Raw genomic sequence first — 22,997 nt, forward strand, 5'->3', positions numbered from 1 at the left:
GAAGGAAAGGAAAGAAAAGAACGCTGTTGAAATACTATCATGCTCGGGGCATCGTGTCTGCAAAAAAAAAGTGTTATTTTTCTTTTTTTGCATTGCGAGGTAGTATTGTAGTACTCAATACTACTCCCTCTGTTTCAAAATAAAATTTGTTTTAGCAAATTAGTGGATTATAGGGTGTTTAAATACACTAAAATTAATAATTAGTTGGCTAAAAATTAATATTAGAATTAGCTATCTAAAAATAGCTAACCTAACTATTAACTAATTTACCAAAAATAGATAATAGTTGAACTATTAGTTAGAGTGTTTGAATGTCTCAACTAATTTTAGCCACTAGATATTAGTTTTAGTGCATTCAAATACCTCCTTAATACAATACTTGATGTATATGTTTTTGTATATCTATCTAAATTTATTATCATCTATTTAAATATAGACAGGAAATTAATAGCTAAAACGACTACTATTTTAAAACTGATTGAGTACCATTTATTATTCCAGAAATACAGAGCAACGTTGTGTGTCAAACCAGCAATGGGCAGTTGAAAAGAGGAAGAAAAGAATACAGAAAGCGACTAGTGGGACGAAGATGGCCACGCACAGACAAACGAAACAAGAAGCATGCTACAGTGGAATAGCGAGCTCCGAGCTGGATATTTCCATCGCTTGTGTTGGCTTGGCCGAGCGAGGAATAGCTTACTGACTGGTGGGCCAAGGCAGAAGCAGCAGCATGGATTCGTGTGCATCCGCTGCGAGTTCTGTACATTCCTGAAACTGATGAGAGGATCTCAGCAGTGTACTTTTCCATGTCTGGAATACAGATCTATAGAGTTAACTAATCAGACGTCAAAGGAGAACGTGCATCTGGGTTCTCTTTCTCGCATGCCAATTCACCATCATCATCAGTCACTGCTTAGTTATTTGCTGCAAATGGCTGCAGGGCATGGAAGTGCACCCACACACAGGGCACCTGCTGTGACCCTGGCCATTTTCCCTACTGCAGCTAAAGCTACGAGGAAGGAGACCATTGCTAAAAGGACGACCATTCAGTTCCAGCTGGATCCGTTGAGGTCGATCCTTTGGCTTTGGCTGCCGCGAGGCCTTGGATTGCTCCTGCCGCCGCTGATGCTGAGGTCAAGCTCCTGCTGCTCATCCGAGGACCCTCCTCCTCCTGCTCCTCTTCTGCTGGGCTCGTCAAGAAACTGCAGGAACTCCTCGCAGCTGGCGCTGCCGCCGCCTCCTCTGTCGTTGTAGCCTCTGCTGGGAGTGGGAGTGGGAGGCGGAGCGGACGAGAGGCCGATGGACAGCAGGTCCTGGTCCCTCTCCCTCTGGCACCGAGACCCCTCGCACGCGGTCAGGCAGCTGTCCACCGACCCGTCGCCTCCGAGGTGGTGCTGCTGGTGGAGGTGCTCCTGCTGGACATTGCCGCGCCTCGTCGCCGTGGCTCTCGAGATGAGATCCGGCAGCAGCAACTGCTGCTGCTGCTGCGTCGTCGTCGTCGTCTCGTCAGCGCCGCCGCTCTGCTTGGCCAGCGCCTCCTGCGCCTTCTCCAGCACGGACTGCAAGTACTTGCCCTGCGCTTCGATCCGCAGCTGCAGGTGTCTCTGAACCTGCACCATCAATGGGAAAAATGAAAAAAATATATATAAATATGCTGAAAGCAGAGGAAATGGGCCAAAGCCCAGCCAAGCCGTGCAGGTGCAGCACAAGGAAAAGTGTGCTCCGAATTAGTCGCGGGCGAATCCAGTTTATGGGCCGAAATGACGGTGCGTGCGTGCGCCGGCCTCTGGAATGGAAGGCCCAATAATACCCCAGATCCAACGGCGTCACGAACTCACGATGACCGGAATGGTAGGCCAGGGCAGATGGTTCCAACTCCGGCCGCGGTCGCCGCCTCTCGCGCCCCGGTGCCAGGACTCGGGATCCGACCATAGGGCTTGGCATGCCCCTTTACTTTCTTTTTTAACACTTGTATTTATTTTTTTCTTCGACAGGGTGTTCTCACTTTTTTTAATTGGTTCGTTCCCCCCTGCAGTTTTAATTTGCACTGTCGGAAACAGTTCCCTGCCGATGAACTCGCTACTAGTGTTTTTGATGCTATATACAGGTAGTGGTGCTTCTGCATTATATATGTCTATATCACGGGGACGCTGAGCTATGCAATAGATATATATCTTAATAAAACTAGAGAGCTGCTGCTTGTATTTGTATATACCTCTAGCTGCTCATGCAGCCGTCTCTGGACTTCGATCTGCATCTGGAGGGCTTCACTTATGTGCATTGACCTGCCAGATTACCGAACCGTGTCACACCTTCTGAAGGTTGGAGAAGAATGCATCCAGCTGTTAACAAATTTAGCTGGCTTCTTCGCTCCTCACCTGTTTATCTGCGGCGGTTCTAGGTTCAGGTGCGGCGGCGGCGGTGGTGGCGGCGGTGAAGCACTCCCTTGGCATAGGGCGTTGTCTGCTCCCGTCCGGCAGCCTACCAACGCTGCGAAACAGAGGCAAGCAGGCTTAGCACATCTCTCGCACTGGACTGGACGGCTGGGGTTTCAGTTACTTGAGCTACACTGTATTAAGAAGCATTTATATATGCAGCCTACCATTCTTTGCGCTGGCAGTATGAGCTTGGGCCTGGAGGTTCTTGCTGAGTCTGTATTTCTATGAGACAAACAGAAAAAGAAAAAAAAACACATCTATCTTAGTTTGTGACGACGGGAAGCCAAAATTTGTTTTCCATGCCATACCATTCCATACTCTGACAGCAACAGCAGTATCTGATCGAGATGTACGCACGTACGTACCTGGAGATGGCTCTTGAGATGGTACAGGGTGAGTCCAGGGATCCCCATGAGCCTCATGATGGTTTTCGGCGTGGCCTCTGCGAGAGTTTGGACATGCATGCACGCGGGCTTAATTTAGAAGAAGAGGTAATCTACCATCACAAAGGCTCTGTGCCATGTTTGTGCCGTGTGTATACGAGCTAGCGTTTTGGTACTCACTGTCTGGGCCTCCGAGCTGATGCACCGCCTCAACAAAACGCTCGTGCAGCTCGGGTGTCCATTTCAGGCGAGGCTTAGCATCGGTGGAGAGGACGAGCCCTGCATCTCCGCCGCCGCCGCCGCCGCCTGCTCCGTGCAGGAGGAACTGCTTCTCAGGAGGTAAGCCTGGCCTTGACGAGGACAGGTGCTGGTTATGGGTGTGGAGCTGTTGCTGATGATACATCTGCTGCTGTCAGCCTGCAGAACTCCAGGTCAGTACGTTTCTTGCTCTGCTCCACCAGTCATCATCAGGTAAAGAGAGAGAGAGAGAGAGAGAGAGAGAGAGAGAGAGTGGAGCGAAGCACATGAGATCCTCACCTGTACGTTAGTTGTTCAGCTCCTGTTATGTACTGAAATGTCTGGTTGCGGGCATTCCTGACTGGTGGGATATATATCCTTGGCAGCTTTTACCGGTGTAGCTCAGTCAGTGGCAGTGCGTCCTCTATTTGTAGAAACCAAAGAGGTGTTTGTTTGTGTGGTGTGGTCTTCTCTCTTCTGGGAGTGAGTGAGTGAGTGAGACAGACAGCCTTTAATTTAATTTGGCTTCTGAAAACTAAACTACCGACCTCCTGTCTCCTCTTGCCGAGATGTTATGTTACGCAGCAGACTCCCCCGGCCGTCTGTCTGTCTTATAAGGCAAGAGGACCGGCTGGATCGGAGAATGTGGAATCATCTGAAGAAGCACTCAACCCCCCTGATCGACTGCCCAATCTCTGCAGCAACTGAAAAAGAGATATTATCCTTATTCCCCCCCGGCCCACCACACCCTGCAGTCCTTTTTTCTTTCTCAACTCCAGCAACAACCCGGCCCTCTCTCTCTCTCCCCCTCTCGCTCTTGCCTTGTGTGTTCTCATCATGAACAGCTTTTGGTTGAAATTACTTGCCACATGAGAACGACGAAGGGCGAAAGCGAAGCACAACAATCTTTTTCATTCTCCTCTTTGGTTTTCCTTTTTCTTTTGGAGGAGGAGGAGGAGAAAAAGAAAGAAAGAAAGAAACCCTAGAGATTATTCTGCGTGGTCTGCAATATAATCTGACGATGTCGCTGTAGAAACTTGGCAGCAGCCCCCCTCTCTAGCTCAGATTCCTCGATGATATCGATATCTTATTATTAGTTCGAGAACCAGTTCCAGTCTCCACTGAGTTTCTGGCCTCCAGTTTTGCCGAAACGAAAGGGGCGGTCGATCCATCGACCAGCTAGCTAGCTAGCTAGCAGAGCTGCTCGTCGTTGTTGTTAGGATCCATGGTCCGTGATCGCATGTAGTAGCTTACGTACTGTTGGTTGCTAGCTGTTGGGCTGTATGTATGCACCAGTTGAGAAGCAGTACGGGATGGCCATACGATGGATGTCGGTTACGTACGTGGACGGCCAAAGCTTGAAACTTCCCTTCTTTTTGACTGCAGCTAGGCATCATCCATCCGGAAGAAGAATTGCGAGAAAAGCTTGGCATACACACACACAGATAAAGCGCGCGGCCGGGAGCTGTGGCCATTGTATAAGATCGAACGCCTTCTTGGGAGACGGACGGACGGCACAAAGGCAAGGGAATGGAATAACAGGGGGGGGATAAGGCATAGGATTCTCGCCTGTTGGTGTGGTGTCTCCTTTGGTAAGTTTGGCACCACCAGCTTAGCTTAGCTGAGCTAAGCTGAGCTAAGCTCAGCTACTGGGGGCAGCCAACTGCCAAAGCCCAAAGGGTTCATGGTAAGGCAATTAATAGGCTGTATCCGTGTGTGCACTTTGAAGCCGGTGCCGTAACTTCACCTGCTGTGCGTACATGACATGCATGCATGGGGGGCAGCAAAGCATATATACAAAACAAAAGCGGGCTTAAAATGCATGGAGCAGCCCCTGGTTTCTTGGATTGCGCCCTCGCTGTATCCTCCTCCTCCTTTTGCTTTTTATGCTCTTGCACTTGTTCTGACCGTGATTTATCTGTCCTCCGTCTCCATGCAGCAGACGATGATGATGATGCTTAATTACATCGAGCATGCAACTGCATGTAGCCGGCCTTTTGGACGCCTTTGCCTTCCAGATGGCCGTGTGTGTCCCACATAGCAGTATCTCTAGTTATGATGCATACGTCGTGAGCACGCATGATTGCATCAGCTAGCGAAGCTTCTAGTCTCCGTGGCCGCGCCAGGGCATGCATGCATGTGAACGAAGAACAGCATCTCATGTTTCTCGCAGCAGAGTGGTCGGTTTATATCTTGATTGGTTGTTCAGCCAGAGGTGAAGCAAGCTACGGAGGCGACACGTGCACTGCGCCAAGAACGACGACGACCCACACCGCCAGGAGTGACTAGTGACCATTGCGTTCAATTCGATGTGCTCTCTTGGAATAAGTTGGCGAGCGAATCATCATCCTTGCGACTAAATAACCAAGCGAGATATACACACACTAAGATAAGCAACGAGGGCTTTATTTGTTCGGTTGCACATATATATATGGTATCTATACCATGCATGTGCAGTGCCTCATTGTTGAGGAATTGGAATTGGATTGGATTGGAGCGAGGTCGATCGAGGAATGTGTGCGCTGCTGTGCATATATTCTGTCCTGTTCCGTCTCCAAATAGCTGCTCAGTACATGATTCTCTGACCATTGGCTCCCGCGAGTTTCTCACCAAAGATGACCGCCTAGCTGCTCCATGAACATAAGAAGAAATCGATCCAGACCACGCAGTTTAGTAGTGTAGTATATATTCCCCCGGCCGGGCATTAGCTCAGTTTGATTGATGCCGCCGTAGAGCTTGCAATGGGATTAATACAAGCTCATCGATCCCTTTTTCTTTGTTCCGTTCTTATATTATATCGTGTATATATATATATTTGGCGAAAGATTGTGTTCGGTTGTTACTTGTTTAAGTGTCTGGGTATCTTATGCTTTTGTTTCTCTCGATCCCTTTCTTCTCCATGCCTTTGCAAATCGCAGCAAGCTCTTTGGTGTGGTGGCGGGTTTCATCTTGATGCGCGGGCAGGCTCGTGACAGGGAATATTGTGGGAAAGAGGCTGGGAATTGTATTGACAAAGCTGGAGGGGAATCACGTCCAAGCAATGACCTTTACACGACCTCTTTTTTTTTCTTCTACATTTCATGCAGCCATGGAACCTGAAGAGAGAGCCATGAAAGCCTTAGCAAGTTGGTCGCCCTGGAGAGAAACCAGTAGGGAATCCAAGACCAACCGTCGATGCTGCTGTTGACACCTGCTGTGTCTTGTAAAAGAAGAGAAAACAATAAGGCTCCCAAATGGTAGCCCCCCTCCATCATCAATAGATGGAGCGAAGCGAGGGCTCATCCAGTCCAGGGTATACTGCGGTCATGTTTATGCTACAGCTCCTGTGCCGAAACAACGCTTAAGAGTGGAACATAAAAGTAACTCGCCTCATGTGTATGCTATAGCTAATGCGTAAACCTGTCTGGGGATTTGCCTGGAGCCTACTTTCTCATCTGCGTCAAGAAATCAGCTGCCGGTCTTCCAGCCCCACTTGCTCCAAATGCCGAGAACCCAGCTCCTTGATTACCACCAAAGGATCCGAATCCACCACCACCTTCAAACCAAGCAAATTGTCTTATGTTAGTTGCCAAAACCAGGTGCTAGCGCCAGACAAAACAGATAAATTTTTCACTGTAAATTTTATTCTTTCGGTAGCCCAAACTGCTTATAAATTGGTAAACACATAAGATACTAATGCCAATTATTTCTGGCATCAAACAACGGTAAGACATTAATTCAGCTCCAAAGCACCAAAGATCGTACTCCGTCGGAGATGGCAAAGGCGATAAATCTAGAAAAGCCAAAAACGACTTGTAATTTGGAACAGGCAGAGGGTATCTGACATGACAACAAGTACTTGCAGACAACAAACATAATATCTGACTATTTGAGTAGCATGTCTCAGCGGATGGTAATGCATATTGATAAAAAATTAGTACACTTAACATTTAAGACTACAAACTGATTGAAACGGGTTTAGGGATTACTGCTTGAAAAAAAAAATGTCTGAGATTTAAAATCAATATACAGTATTCTTAAAGGTGAAGGTCAAATACTTTTATATGGACTTCTTCAGGACAGCCGAAATGAGTAACCCTGTTAGGAACTGGTCAGTGATAACTGATGACAAGGGAGAGCATAAAAATTCTTTGTAAGCCTAATGGAGCCTATGCATTATATTCTAGCATCTTCTTTGTAGAAAAAATGAGTGATGCAACCTAGCAGTTCCAACTCCAAATACCAATAGTGTCGGTGTTTTGACCTGGGATCCTACCGACTAGTAAACTAGTGTTGTGTGCCCAGGCCCAGATTGGTGATGCAAGGAGACAAGTCTTTATCCTGGTTCGGGCAAGAGAATGTCCTACTTCCAGCAGAGAGGGGATGAGACTTATATTACCTGCACCTAAATGCTTGCAGTAGGGAATACAAGCTGGTCGGGAGAGGGAAAGGATCTCAAGTCCCTAGGATTGATTGAGGTGAGTGCCAATATCCGTGTGGAGGTGAAAACCGTGAAGTGTTCTCCTTCTCGCCTAAAGCCATGGGCTCCTTTATTTATAGCCTTAAGGAGGGCCACCAGGAACGCCAGGGTTTGCCGTATATGGGAGAAGAGGCGTGTCCGAGCCCCTATAGCCGGTATGGCCTTTGTACTTGTATTTGACTTGAGCCGGGAAGGGGATGTCCGGTTCCTGTATTTGCATCTTTGACAGTGTAGAGAGCCGAGGCCAGTGTCGGGGGCTCGGTCACGTACCCGAGCCTGTTCGATGGAGGAGCTGTCCGAGTCGAAGTGGTTGGAGCAGTGGTAAGTATGGCAAAAAGCTCTTGGCAATACGTAGAGTATCCGACGTCAGCTCTACGGCTTCTAGTGACGTCGGTCGTCCTGTTGTCGATATTATCAAGGTTGAAGCCACGCTCGGCGAGGCGGAAGTCTTCCCGAGGCCATGGCCAAGCCGGTTCTAGGGCTCGTAGTCGTGCAGGGAACAATAGAAGGGGTGGCCTTCTGCGGGATTCGCAAGGGGCAGTTGGCCGACGCCGAGCTCGGGCGAGGCGGAGTTTGTTCCGAGGCTGAGCCGGCTTCGGGTGAGGCGTAGTTTCTCCCGAGGGTCAGACCATGCTTTGTCGTATGCGCGTCCCATCCAGAGTTATTGAACTCTGCAGACAACGTGGAGGAGCAATAGTCGTTATTCCTAGGCATGTGTCATCGTAGTTGGTGAAAGTTGATGGGACCCGGTCCTGTCGCTCCTGTTTGACTGCGGTGTCACGTGGGGTAGGTGTTTGCATTGAATGCTTATGTCTCCATGGTTCCCATGACCTTTGACTGAGGTCAGGCTCGGGGTTGTCCTCCTGCCTGAGACAGGCTCGGGCGAGGCAGAAACAACTGATCCGTGGAGAGGGGACCTCGGGCGGGACGAGGATTTCCCCGAGTGCTGCCCTCGCCCGAGGGCAGGCTCGGGCGAGGCGGAGTTTTGGGCGACCACCGAGTTGGGTCTCGGGTGAATCGTGGCTATACCTTCTTGACCTCGGGGAACGTGTCTAGGGGTGTAATCCAAGTACCCCTAATTACGATACCCGACAAATAGTTATCCGAACAATAGAATCAATCTAGGTGTATTTAACTGCCAGCAACTAGCAAATATTTAAACTGACGACATGACACCACAGGTTGGAATGTTGGATGATTGATTAAACACATGCAAACCATAAGCGATCTGCGCTGCCACACATTAGCATTTACCCAAAACTACCCTCCAAAAGTAAGTCTTTGTCCAAAACAGAACACGACTTCAGAGATGGCAAATGTGATGAACCTAGAAAAGCCAAAAAAATGACTTACAATTTGGAACATATGGAGTATCTAACATGACAAGTACTTGCAGGCAGCAAACTAATACTCACTCCATCCGAAATTAAAATTCGGCTCCAAAGCACCAAAGATTGTACTCCGCCGATTGCAAATTATAAGTCATTTTGGATTTTCTAGGCACATTGCTTTTGCTTTACACCGAGATGGCAAAGGCGATGAATCTAGAAAAGCCAAAAAACGACTTATAATTTGGAACATATGGAGTATCTGACATGATAACAGGTACTTGCAGGCAACAAACCTAATATCTGACTATTTGAGTTAGAGCATGTCTCAGCGAATGGAAATGCAGATCAATGATTTCAAGTCGTCCAACTAATCGCGATTAGTCGGGCTAGTCGGTTGTGGTGATGCGGCCAGGGAGTCAGACCCGATCAGGTCGACTAATCGTCCGGTCATTCGATTAGTCGTCGACTAAACGCGATTAGTCGTCCAGTTTGGGTGGGGACAATTAGTTGGTTTTGGCCTGTTTTGGATGTGGGCTGGACGGCTGGTGATGAGGCCCATTAGTGTAATGCCTTAGGGTTTTAGCTAAATAAGGCCCACTAGTGCTGCTGCTTTTCAATTGGAAGGGGATCTGCTACTTTAGGTCAATAGTAAGTCTGTAATTGCCTACTTGGCATTTATATAGTAACTAGTAAGTCTGCAACTCTGCATCATATGAAGTAGTGAGTAGTGACTAATGTTCAGTTCATGTCCTGAAATCTGAATTCTGAATTCTGAAATGTGAGTCTGGCCGTTCCAGTATTCATATTTGCTATGTTTGGTAATTGGTATTGCCTCCTATATGCTATATTGCTATATATAATTGAGTTAGTGACTGATGTCCATGTTCTGAAATCTGAATTGTCCATTCTCCAGTTCTAGTATTCATATTTGTTATGTTTGGTATTGCCTCCTATATGCTATATTGCTATATGTATCAATATTATATATATTATATAGGTCTTGTTCGTGTAAATATGCAGAAGGGCTGTAGGGACGACCAGGTCGACTAGGACCTGATTAGTCGACCTAATCGTCGTCCTAATCACGATTAGTCGTCTGGTCGCCCAGGTGTATCGACTAGCTAGTCGGGCAACTTGAAATCATTGATGCAGATTGATAAATAATTAGTACACTTAACATTTAAACTACAGACTGATTGAAACGGGTTTATGAGTTACTGCTTGAAAAAAAAATGATTGTGAGGCTTAAAATCAATATATAGTATTCCTAAAGCTAAAGATCAAATACTTTATATAGACTTCTTCAAGACAGCCGAAATGAGTAAGCCTGTTAGGAACTGATCAGTGATCAGTGATACCAGCTGACAAGGTAGAGCATAAAAATCCTTTGTAAGCCTAATGGAGCCTATGCAATATACGCAATCTTGTTTCTAGAAGAAATGAGTAATGCAACCTAGCAGTTCCAACTCCAAATACCAATAGTTAACCGAACAATAGAATCAATCTAGGTGTATTTAACCGCTAGCATTAGCAACCAGCAAAACTTTAAACTGATGACACCACAGGTCAGAATGTTGGATGATTGATTAAACACGTTTGCAAACCATAAGCGATCACACATAAGCATTTATCCAAAAGTAAGTATTTGTTCAAAACAGAACACGACTTCAGAGATCTCACCACTGCCAAAGCCACCTCCCTGGGAGGCACCTCCAAAACCACCACCAGATGAAGCTGCACCAACAAAACCACCACTTTTGGAAGCAAGAGCAGCAAAACCTCCACCAGTAGCAGCAGCAGCAAAACCACCACCTGCAGAAGCAGTTGGTGCTGAAAAGCCCCCACCTGATGCAGCACCAGCAAATCCAGCATTACCTGAAGATAAAGAACTAAAACCAGCAGATGTAGAAGCACTTGAAAATCCACCAAATCCTCCAGAACCTATGCCTCCTAACTGGGGAGGTTGTCCAAAAGAACCCAGCACTGATCCAAGTGTCTGTTGAGCAGCAAACTGTGCAGGCTGCCCAAATCCTGACTGGACAGCCCCAATTTGTGCAGGCTTCCCAAATCCTGACTGTTGCCCAGTTCCGATTTGTGCTGACTGGCCAAAACCAGATTGAATTTGGGCAGGCTGGCCAAAACCAGATTGAATTTGGGCAGTCTGCCCAAATCCTGCATGCTGGCCAGCTCCAATCTGTGCAGGCTTCCCAAAAGCTGACTGCTGGCCAGATCCAATTTGTGCAGGCTGTCCAAATCCAGTAAGCCCACTTGAGAACGAATTAGAAAAAGAACTAGAACTAGTTGATTGAGATGGTTGGGCTGGCTGAGCTGAAGGAATGCTTAGCGACGCTGGCCGGAAAAGCTGTCCTGGACTGGTTGTCAAAGTAAATGGTGTGCCTGAACTTTTATTGCCAGATGTACCAAAGGAGGCACCAAAAGGATTAGACTTTTGAGGACTTGAAGAAGGCTGGGACCCAAGGCCGAATCCACCAAGGGCTCCCAAGTTCAGTTCGGCACTTGCAGAAGGTGCCTCCTCTTCCATGTCATCTTCATCGGTTGAGATGGTGTCAGTGTTTGGTCCTACATTTTTTCCTGTGGAAGTGAAAACTGATTCCGATGTTGTTGGTGCTGTTTGAGGAGCAGAGACATGAGTAGAAGGCAAGCTGGCGCCAGTTGTTGGAGGCACTGAAGGTTTGCTTTCAGTGACTGATATGACAGAAGTCGAACTTGCAGAAACTATGGTACTAGTTACCTTTGATATTAGCGTTTCAGGTTTGGAAGCATTTTGACTCAATCCAGTTGATGAATCCTTAGCAGGAGTAGGGACTGAGCTAGACACAGTACCCCCAGGTACTATTGGAGAAACTTTCTGCATTGAGCTAGATAAAACATCTGAAGTTTTCGCACCTGATGTGGCTGAAGAAGAAACAGTCGGCCTTAAGGAGTATGAATTGGTCTGAGTAACAGGAGCTGGCAAGAAAGCAGAAGGTTGAGGTGCCATTTTGGAGGTATCTTTCACAGTGTTCTGCACAGCATCGCCAACCCCACTTAGCTGGTCAGTCTTCTCATGTAATGCAGCAGGCTTGGAATGTTCAGAATTAAAAGACGATTTGTCGAGATCTCTAAATATGCCACCCTTGTTCTGCAGAGAAGCACCCGGTCCTTTTATGTTCCCCAAAGATGGCATTGACTGACCATCCTGTCTGTTCTTCATAGTTAATGTAGGCAAATCTCCAGACTCCCCAGCAGTTTTTACAGACAGTGGACTTAGAGAAGTTTTTGGAGCTGTTATAGAAGGTAATATATTTGGCTCTGTGTTGGCATTACTTTTAGGGCTTATAGTGGTTTTGAAGGTTAGAGTATTTGGCTTAGACACAGTATGTTTTGTTCCAAAGGATGGAACACTGGATGGGTTGATACTATCTTGTGCACCCATACGTGTGTAACTGAATGATGGTGGTGAAGATGGTGTCAGTTTTGAAGACTGTGCAGTACTTTTCATTTGCCCTGGTAACTCGAAATGCTTTTGCTCTGAGGTTTGAGATGACCCAGTTGATTCCTTTACCCATTTGAACAAAGGGTTCTGTTGGGGTCCTGACAGTTTATCGTTTACATCTGAAATTGCAGGAAATCATATGTAAGAATTACAAAGACTGATGATATAATAAGAATCTTCGTGATCTTAATAGAAACCCCAGAAAATTGATGTCTAAGGCTTGTAGAAACTTACCTTCACTCAGAGAACGCAGTCTGCTTACATATGATTCTACTATAGATGAATTGGAGCTATCGCTTGACTTTTCCTGTGATATTGCTGCCATTTGAGAATCAAATATTTTCTTGTTTGACCTGAATGGTAGATCACTGCTGATCTTGAGGCGTTGTTGCTGTGTTATTCTTTTAACAGTTGTTTTCTGAGGTTCCAAACTAGCCAGGCTCTAAAAATTTGACAAATTATTTGCAGTCAGATTTATTGCTTATCCACCACATGAAGAACAATATGTAATAGAAACAAAGACCCACATCTTCTTTCCATGTAATGTGCATGTTACATGACAAAATGCGATGTTTTCGGTCTACCGGTATAGGCTTAATAACTTACCATATCCAGTGATTCCCTCCTCCTTCGAGCAGTCTCAGGCTCACCACCCTTGGAAGACCCTAATATTCCCTTTGAATGCTCATTCACTGATGGAAACCGCTTAACTGGCTTAGGAGTGCTGCCTGAAAATTTGGTTGCATCAGTTGTGTGGGCTAAACCAATTGACTCAAACAACTTTTTGGTCACCATCCCCTGCTTCCTACTAGGAGAACCAATATTTAACACAGATATCTGCTTTGAAAGGCATTCAGATAGCTGCTCAGCAGCTGCCAACTGCGAGTTCAGTGCACTATATACACTGGATAATTGTGTCTGACTGAAAATAAGAAGTGAGAAATAGTTTAAAATCATTGTATTAAATAAATATCCACAAAAGAAAAGGTGAAACAAAACACACGTACTATTGATCACTGATAAATAGAACTACATACACAAGAAACTTAGTTATTATCAAGAAAGAGCATCTAAAAAATAGCAAATCATACTATATAATTATATAGACTAATCAATATGAATGATGCTAACCATACAATGTGCAGAGAATTTGAGTTTGTTACAAACAAAAAATACAGAACAAGAGAGTATTTTCATCAAAATATACTGGTGGGAACAAACATAAAAGTAAAATGTTACATGCATTTATGCGCTACATAGTCGCTTTGAAAGGAGCAGAGCATAAAACGGCCACTTATTCAGTTGTTTGTCAACAAATTGATGATAATCACTAAATCTGTATAAAATTTGTAGCAAGAAGGTCTAACAGTTAAATACCTCGAACTTGTCTTGTTAGAATAAACAGCTCTTCGATTAGAAGCCACTCTTCCTGTTTCACTGGATCTGTTCATCTCCAGATTATTGAAGTGCCTCTCCAGCTCAACCAGCTGATTTGTCAAATCCTGTATTACAAAGGACATATTATTCTCCTCTAAAGTCATACAAACAAATGAAGTTAGTCAGAATGTTAGATACTGATACCTGGTTAGCTCTGAGAATATTTTGTCTCTTCACTTCGAATTCTGGACTCAATTTCTGACGGTTCCATATATCCCAGTACTGATTATCTGAAGACTGGCTAACAATTCCTTTCATGTAAGTTTGCCTAGCAGAAACTGAAGGGGACAATAATGTAACATATCAGCCCACGTTTTCTGGTGGCTTCATTCATTTGTAAGTGATCCAATGAAGCAAATTAAGCATAGCTATTAATCAAGAATAATCATTTGTATTTCTTCAAAGTTAATTCCAGACCACGTTGGTATGAATAACTGCATATGTAGTTTTCATGATTACAATGGTACACACATACATCACAAACAATGGCAAAAATGACATGAAGTATTTATCCTGCAAAAGCATATCATTTTGATCAAATAATTTCTTTCAGGCGTGAAGATATGTAAGGGAGCAAGAAAAAAAAGGTGTACCATGTTCTACCTAATTACTAAAAAGATAGTCAAAAGAACATACGAATATCTCACCTTGAAACATGTTGTTCCTCAGATCTTCAATTTTTGAACATTGCTCCTCTACTTTGCCCTGGGGTTTAAAACAAGCATATATGTTTAGTAAAGTTTTATAATAGAGGAATGGACAGCACCCCAGACACAGTTGAGGGTCACTCGTAATTATGATATACCTTGAAGACCTGCAACAGCTGCAAAAAGTTTTGTAAGCCATCCTCAAACATAGAAAGAGGACGCTGTTGGATGGTTATGCAGGCATCTCTAAAACCACCATCCTTTTCTATATATGCTAGTAGGGCATCTAACTCCTTCGTCATTTCATTTATCTGTAACAAAGGGGACAAACTTTAGTGTCCGAGACAGACAAGATGCCAAAGTATGTAGGTGATGCGCCATGAGGCAACAAATAAGACATGCACTTATTACTTAAAAGTTCCTTGCATCGGTGATAGTATTTCCTAGAGGCCTGGGGAAAGTAAATAAAGGTAGAAAAATATAATAATTAAACATGTTCAGCTGTCTTACACTGTAAAATTTTTTAGACAAGTCTTGTTCAGAATCGAATCCTGTGCCCTTCTTGGAGTTTCTAGAATATTCTGCCGGTGCTTGTGTCCTGCTGTTATGTGATTTGCCCATAGATTGCTGTGACGGAGGTGATCCACGCAATGATTGAGGTGCTTCAGAGTTTGCTGTCCGAAATCCACTTGATGAATATCCAATTGGGGAAGGTTTAGCCGGAGATATAGATGATGAAGGTACAGAGCTTAAGGCAACTGGAGCACCAAAAACTTTTCTATCAGCGGTGTAACTGGTTTGCAGCGAAGGAACTCCAAAACCAACCTCATTCCTTTCTCCGATCTTGGCAGGGACAGATCCACTAGAGGTGAATAATGAAGACTTGAAACCATAGACATTGCCATCTTTATTGGAGTTTTGAGATCCACCAAATATTCCCACTGATTGAACTGAATCCAGGCCTTCTTTACCAGTTTGGTTGTTTCCAAAACTTCTGCTGCTTGGTTGCAAGGAAGAAGCTAATTCATTAGGTGCATTGCCTCCTGTTGGATTCATGCCTTCAGTAGAAAAGCTGGAAAATATTGTAGGTTTTGTGTTTCCTGTTAACGCTAAGCTACGCAAGGCTGCAGGTGGACCAGTCACATTCACTTGCTTGGTGTCTAAGGGCTTCTTATTGGAAGAGATAAACAATGAATTGTCAGTTGTTTCCTGTTCTTTTGAAGCTGAGCTACTGTTTTTCACATTTATTGATTCCTGCTGGTTGCTACCTGCAAGGATATAACATAAGGGTACTTTAGTTTTCAAAAGCACTTGGACAAACAAAAGAATAGCTCATCAAAGTGCAACTTAGAAGCTCTTGGCTATCATCCTTTTACCTGTTTGCGCACTAGATGGCTCAGCACCATGTTCTGTGAGAGTACTCTTATATACTGAGCCTGCAACACTTGGAGTCAACTCCTTTTCAGATACAGTTGCAGGTGAAATATGTTTTTCACCATAGTCCTCATTGGTAGACACAGTAGCATGAGGTAAATCAGAAGGGTCCGAAATCCTAAACAATATGCAGTGTCAATACAAAAAAGTTTCTCCAAAAGAAGTTCAAGATTTAGAAGTTTGCCTAAAGTGACCAAATTTTCACAATATTAGGCTGACAAATATCAACAAACAATGTTTACCTGGCGAGGTAATATACAGCTACTTTGCCCTCACCAGTCAAACATAGGAGAATATGTTGAGGGGCAACCTCCTTTTGTTCAGGTCCAACTGGTACAGTGATCTTTTGAAATAATGAAACATTCTCAACACCAAACCCTAGTATGACATTGTCATCGCCATTCTCTGAAAAATCATAAAGAAGACCACAACTGTTTAGACTTCATTTTCGAAGAAGCAAAAGCAACAGCATATCATAAAAGCCATGTTTCCTGGGATAGGATTTACCTTGCAAGTCAATCCTAGGACTGTATTTATCCTCCAACATTTCAAGATATGTTACAGTTTTTTCATCATCATGTGCAGATGGCCACTTAAGAAGGGCAATGTGTTCATCGACGCTCTTTTTATTGGAAGCCACCATGAGACCCCTAAAAATTATTTTTAAAAAAAATCCCACTTACAAGTTCCCGCCAGAGAAGAGAAATGCATACAGAACCTAGTAAGCAAATAAATATCAACGTGCACAGCATATGGGCTAGCAAAAAAAGGGTGGATCTCACCTGACTATATCCCTTTTTTATCTAATGTACTCCCTCAATTTTAAATTAGAAGACATTTTGGCTTTTCTAGATTCATAGCTTTTGCTATGTATGTAAATATACACTATCTAGATACATAGTAAAAGCAATGTATCTAGAAAAGCCGGATGAAGTAGTAATATTGAAATCCAACAAAGCAACACCAGCACAACAATAAAAAGGCTAATAGATTTTTTATCCTAAATTACATATAGAAGACCCCATTGCATGGTAAGAGAACCTAGCAAGCAAACAAAGTAAGAGAAGACAAAATACACATGGTTACGCCCTTGTTGAGGTATACAATTTACTGGTATGTGCCATCTTTCATATCGTACCTATTGCTATAGGGGCACTGTCTGGAAAATATTCACTAAGTCACTATATAGTATATATTCCCTTGATTACGAATCAAGTGGTAAATGGGGACTATTAAAAAAACTTCACTTGGGGGAGAAATATTCCCCATGTCTATCAAGTGGTAAATGGGGACTATTAAAAAACTTAACCTGGGGACAAATATCCCCCAGTTTGGGGGGGGGGGGGGGGGATTGACCCCAGACTTCGGCCGTCTAAGTATCACATGACTACCAATTGTGTACAATGCCATGTTTTTAATAAGGTGAGTTGATCGATCAAGGATTTCCTTCTTCAAACATTTTTTGGTGAAATCCATGCATAAAAATCATTTTCCACATCAGTACTCAAAATCTGTCCAATAACAGCCTACCAATATACATTTTGAGAATACTCAAGAGCCTAGGTTCACATACCAGCGATGCAGATAACCCAAAAGAAGATTAGGTCCAGCTCCGGGTGGTAAAACATCATCCATAATGCCATGGAAAAAATCGTTATAGGTATAAACATCTGTCTTGCCTGGGCTCTGTAAGCACATTGCAGAAGTAACAGTCAGTCCAACCAATTAGTACTGTAATATTTGTTAAGATAATAATTACATAGATATGTTTTACTAACCCTTGCCAATAAATGATACAATCATAAACCATTTTTAGGATTTAATTTGTGTTATCCGAGAGTTGAAGGCTATACACAAAAACATAGACACAATTTTAGCTTGCATAAATCCCCACCAAGAAACATGAACTTGGCAAACATTCAGATTATATCCTTGAAACATGATTTGCCACTTTGCTGTGGTCTGGCCTGACTATGCCCAGAGAGAGATATGTAGCTATTGAAGCAACTTTGTACACACATGTTCCTAAAAGTATATGCAAATGAAACTTTGGCTATGTGCCCGAAGAGAGATCTCTAGCAATTGAAGCAACTTTATACAAGCAAGTTGCTAAAATATATGAAAATGAAACTTTAGCTAAATAGCACATCACGTGATATGAATCCGGCGACAGCAAAAAAGGCGTCTAGAGGACCAGCTAACCTCACAAAATGTGCTTTCTTCAGTCCTTATAACTTGAACAAGGTATCCTTCTTCATTGTCATCTTCGTTTAATCGAACACACCCAATAACAATACTATCACCATGTACCCAGCCAATAGAATCCACTGCTCGCAAATAGAAATCGTCAATAATGAACAATAAAAGTACATACTGAATTCAATTAAGCTGCAAGTAAACCAGTAACATACAAAACAAACTGATGACTCTATGTCCTATGTATACATCTCAAAGTTTATGGAGCAAATGTCAAAAAAAGAAGACTTTACTAAGGGGCTCTAGATGACAAGATATCTCACAGTTTCCTAAGGGGCTATCCATTTTATCACTGGTTCCTCAGTATATAATTGTACAGGATGACTAAGATACAGCAAGTCAACAACTAGTTTTTTCACCGCTGATTCATAAATACTTTATACTTGTTCCAAGAATCCCTGACCATCCAATAAGTGAGCATCATACATAGACTTTGGTGCTCACAATTTTTTTCATTAAGACTCTGGCGCTTTTTGTGCATACTTCATCTCGTGGTCGGACTCTTCTCCTTTATGTTGATGATATGATCATCACAGGAGATGATCCTGAATATATTGCCTTCGTTAAGGCACGTCTTAGTGAGCAGTTTCTCATGTCTGATATTGGTCCTCTTCGTTATTTCCTTGGGATAGAGTTTTCCTCTTCATCTGAGGGTTTTTATCTGTCCCAAGAGAAGTACATTCTAGACCTTCTTGATTGGACCTCTCTTACTGATTAGTGGACAGTTGACACTCCTATGGAACTCAATGTTCATCTCCGTGCCAAGGATGGTGAAGCTCTTGAAGATTCTACTCGTTATCGTCACATTGTTGGGAGTCTTATTTGTTACTTGTCCTGATACCTCATACTCTGTACACATTCTCAATCAGTTTGTTTCCGCCCCCACTCAGCTTCACTATAGTCACTTGCTCCGGGTTCTACGTTATCTTCGTGGAACTAACTCTCGTCGTTTGTTCTTTCCACGATCCAACTCTTTACAGCTCCAAGCATATTGTGATGCTACTTGGGCTAGTGATTCCTCTGATCATCGTTCTCTTTCTGTCTATTGTGTTTTTCTTGGTGGTTCCCCCATTGCTTGGAATATTAAGAAACATGTAGTGGTTTCTCGTTCGAGTGCAGAGGCTGAGTTACGTGCTATGGCTCTTGTGACTGCGGAGGTTACTTGGTTGCGGTGGTTGCTTGAGGATTTTGGTGTCTCTGTTTGTATGCCAACTCCTCTTTTGTCTAACATTACAGGTGCTATTAGTATTGCTTGTGATCCGGTAAAGCATGAGCTTACCAAGCATATTGGTGTTGACGCTCATTATACACGAGCACAGATACAAGATGGTGTTGCTGTCAGAGCTTCAGCTAGCAGATTTCTTCACCAAGGCACAAACCTGAGCTCAGCATCGATTTTATCTCTCCAAACTCAGTATTCTTGATCCACCTTGAGTTTGAGGGAGGTGTTAGAGATATATGTATATATTTGTATTTCCCCTTCCATATTTGTAATCTCATGTACTTCTATATATTCGGGCCTAGAGCCCTCGTAATATACTCATGACTCATCAAAAAATATAGAACAAAAAAGCCTTAGTCCCAAGCAAGCTGCCAAGCTGGGGTAGGATGAGGGAAATAATATTAACAAAACAACAATAAGATTAAAATTAGAGCATTTCATTCTGTATCTAGGGATTGTAATCTAGAATTATAGACTACACAAGAAATAGGTGTATGGTTACCTTTGATGGTAGTGCCCTTTGAATCACTTCCGTCAGACCACAACTGGAACAAGAGGGACATGGAGCATGTTTCCGTAAAATCTGGTGATAATATGGTAAGTTTGTTCCCTCTTGCAACAGCAATATGATTTCCTTCTTTGCAACAGTCAACTATATACATTTCAAAAAGATATCTTACTTCAGTTTGAAAACAAAAATCAGTTTGAAAACAAAAACAGTGATTGTGTTTCAGTTACAACATTGCATCAGTGATGGTTAGCAAAAAACTAACTTTGCAAAAAAAATACAAAGCAGAATGCATAAAGACCTCAGAGTAAACAGTGCATCTGAAGATAAATATAATAATTTGCATTACTATTTGTGTACACTTGTACAGATCTCTGATAAATTTAATGTAGCCAGCCTTGTTAAGGTAAAGGATTTGTTGTTGTTGTGACTTGTGAGGTGTTGTTAAGAGTAGCCATTAGAGAAAATAGATCACGAGATTATCCTATTGGTTGTGACTGCAATTTCCTTTATATAGAAACTTGTAGCATGTAAGTAATGGGTGTTTTCATTTGCATGTATCATCTATGCTACAACATTTGGAAACTATAGAATCATCATAGAACAATGAACATTGTCCAGTAAACACTAAAGCATTATTCGCACCACTGAACTTCACTTAAATAGAATTAATTAGTTTCTATAGTGAAGTACATGACATATTTGACACACTAAGAATGGGACCTGCATCGACGTTTTCCATCACATCTTTCAGGCCTTCACCCAAATTCCCATGACACAGCAACCCACCATTTGAGAGTACAATATATGCTGCAGAGGCATGATTTAACCACTTGAAATCTTTCACAGTGACAGCTCGTTCCAGGCTACATGATGAGGATGGTACCACGTCCTGTGCAGCGCAATTGCTAAGAAATGTTATAATCTTGACAAAAGCCATGACACCCTGACAGAAGCTTGTGAACAAACTAATGGAGCTGAAAACAGATCAGATCAATAAACAGTGCAATACAGGCCTTATCCAGCAGCACGAAAGGAATAACCAATCTGAACTCGTACAGGTCCTACTACTCGGAGAGAAGCATACATGGTTGATATGCCCCTAGTCCATTGCTGACTGTAGTGCTCTTACATGAAAAGGTCACTCAAGTTTGTGAAGAAACTGAATTAAACAGTAAGCTAAACTAGTCTTCTCATTTCACGTACCACTGCACTAGCCTATATAGAAATACAGCATGCACAAACTTTGCAGAGACCCTTAGAAAAATTGATAACCTTATGTGTGAGCAGAGACGCCAGCGAGAAGAACTGGATCTCAGTATGTGTGCAGGCGGCTAACACGGACTCATCATGGGAGAGCGCGATAAGGGATACACCGGGGAGGGGCACGTCGGCGACGCAGCAGTCCTGCGCGCAGCGAGTGCTCGACTTGCCCTTCTCGCGCGCCTCCTTGCTGGCTTCGATTAACTCCTTGGTCCTCACAGCTATAAACCCTGTAAATCGAATGACAATCCCTAGTTAGGCGGTGAGATCGAGATGGGAATGCCGAGCGGAGTAAACATTCGGCTCGGTGATACCGCTGGGGTGGGCGAGGAAGACGGTGGCGTGTCGGTCGGAGACGGCGAGCGGGCGCGCGGGAGGGGACAGCAGGTCGAAGAGCGGGAGCGGGTTGGAGTCGGTCGGGAGGAGCGGGATGGGGTCACCGGCAAGGCGGAAAACAAAGTCGGTGGTGCCGTCCTCCTCGCCCTCCACCTCGTCGGAGAGCTCGAGCTCGCGCGGCGCCCCCATGGCCAGCCACTGCGGTGGCTGTAGGGTTAGGGTTTTGGATGGGAGGGAGCAGTGAAGGGGTTTGGTAGTTTTTCACGGCGACGCTTTAGTGGGTGGCTCGGCGTGGTGTGTAAGCAGAGTGACCGCCGCCGGCCATGGTGATGGCCTGGTTCATCAGTTTTTATTGATTGATTTCATTCGCGAAAACAATGGACTTTTGAGTTGAGCTTTCGGATCAAGGAAGGTCCGCGGAGTGAGGCTTGTATGTTGTATCCTAGAATGCACTGTTGACAAGGTAGACTTTAAAATAAAAGTTGAGTAAAAGTTGAGATGAGTAAAAGCTGGTGAAGACAATAGTCTTTTTTTTCTTAGACTATCTTCAGCGAAGGTATTCAGAATGTATTTGATTCAACTTTGTGAACAATATTTGCTGTCAAAATCTAGAAATCTAACTAAATAGTTATAACACTAGAATAGGATCCTGAAAAATCTATAGATTTTTTTAGTTCAATTCAAAATTACCTCTTATCCCAATTTTTCATAATATTGTCATCCATGTTACAAGTTATCATTCTTTTATAAAATCAGTGTCGTCCCTAAGGAGATGCGGGAGTGTGGCCACGCCAATCCCCCAAAAAGAGTGAGGAACCAAACCGCGCACGGATGTTAGTATGTTAGAGATTTAGACTGTTATACTAATGACTCAATTGCTTATCGAATATTATTTACTACACTCGTGATTTTGCATCGATTAAAAAAGTCTTTTCAAATTTAAAATTATTGATGAATTGTTTGAGATCAACAATAATTCAAGAGAGGTTAACCAATGGTATAGTCGATGATTTTATATCACAAAATGTTAAAATATATTCTTAGCATTATATCAAGTAACAAATGTTTATGGCTACATTTTATATTTGCCATCTTATAAACTTTTAAGTATTGAATAAAAGTTTTATATATTGGATATTCAATAATATGTGTATACTATTATATATACATAAATATATATTATAATATAATGGGTCGGTATATTAGAAGCCCAGGACAGGTGTCTCCTAGTCCACACCAACCACCCCAGGTTCGTACCTAACAACCACGCACCAGGTCAAACCTCCTCCACGCGTTTTAGTTAAACCTCTAGGATAACACCCAACCACGCTATAAAATGTGTTTTTTTGCATAAATAGCATAAATAGTTTAAAAATATCGTAAATGCTTTATAGAGATAGCATAAAACCTGCTGCTACTGGACCACATCCACATACATAGATGCATGCATGCAGATCCTATTTTTATGGTACATCCGATAATTAGGCAGGTTATATGAGTTTTCATTGCAAGTGCGAAAGATTTGGATGACATTTTCGTTTCCACTACAT

At 43.4% G+C, this 22,997-nt stretch overlaps 2 protein-coding genes across 7 annotated transcripts; both read right to left on the reverse strand.

The window, feature by feature from the left end:
* Nucleotides 1-470: 470 nt before the first annotated feature.
* Nucleotides 471-3,383, reverse strand: LOC100384296 (uncharacterized). The gene is given in 7 exon segments (NM_001176855.1): nt 471-1,610; nt 2,216-2,285; nt 2,379-2,490; nt 2,603-2,660; nt 2,804-2,880; nt 3,002-3,238; nt 3,359-3,383. Coding segments are annotated over 6 exon segments (1,104 nt in total). The 5' UTR covers nt 3,225-3,238; nt 3,359-3,383; the 3' UTR covers nt 471-1,046.
* A 2,825-nt stretch (nt 3,384-6,208) lies between these two features.
* LOC100276843 (Nuclear pore complex protein NUP214) lies at nt 6,209-21,919 on the reverse strand. 6 transcript variants are annotated; one of them, XR_004851214.1, is made up of 20 exons: nt 21,426-21,919; nt 21,124-21,341; nt 20,572-20,740; nt 19,843-19,992; nt 18,065-18,189; nt 17,436-17,548; nt 16,370-16,512; nt 16,105-16,267; nt 15,805-15,980; nt 14,939-15,696; nt 14,587-14,739; nt 14,429-14,486; nt 13,926-14,059; nt 13,722-13,846; nt 12,951-13,266; nt 12,579-12,786; nt 10,724-12,463; nt 10,529-10,660; nt 8,933-9,061; nt 6,373-6,593 (listed from the first exon to the last, which is right to left on the reverse strand). XR_004851214.1 is itself a non-coding variant. In XM_020540420.2 (19 exons), the coding sequence occupies exons 1-19, from the start codon at nt 21,634-21,636 to the stop codon at nt 6,481-6,483; spliced, it is 5,205 nt and encodes a 1,734-aa protein (XP_020396009.1). In that variant the 5' UTR covers nt 21,637-21,919; the 3' UTR covers nt 6,211-6,480.
* Nucleotides 21,920-22,997: the final 1,078 nt, after the last annotated feature.

This window comes from Zea mays, chromosome 7 (assembly GCF_902167145.1).
Source record: "Zea mays cultivar B73 chromosome 7, Zm-B73-REFERENCE-NAM-5.0, whole genome shotgun sequence".
Lineage (NCBI taxonomy): Eukaryota > Viridiplantae > Streptophyta > Magnoliopsida > Poales > Poaceae > Zea > Zea mays.

Coding starts and splice junctions, on each gene's coding strand:
- LOC100276843 (XM_020540420.2), bottom strand. CDS start 21,636: ATGGGGGCGCCGCGCGAGCTCGAGCTCTCCGACGAGGTGGAGGGCGAG. Junction 13,847..13,925: donor ATATTCTCAGAGCTAACCAG/GTATCAGTATCT, acceptor TTTGTAATACAG/GATTTGACAAATCAGCTGGT. Junction 10,661..10,723: donor TTTTAGTTCTTTATCTTCAG/GTAATGCTGGAT, acceptor CTGCTTCTGCAG/GTGGTGGTTTTGCTGCTGCT.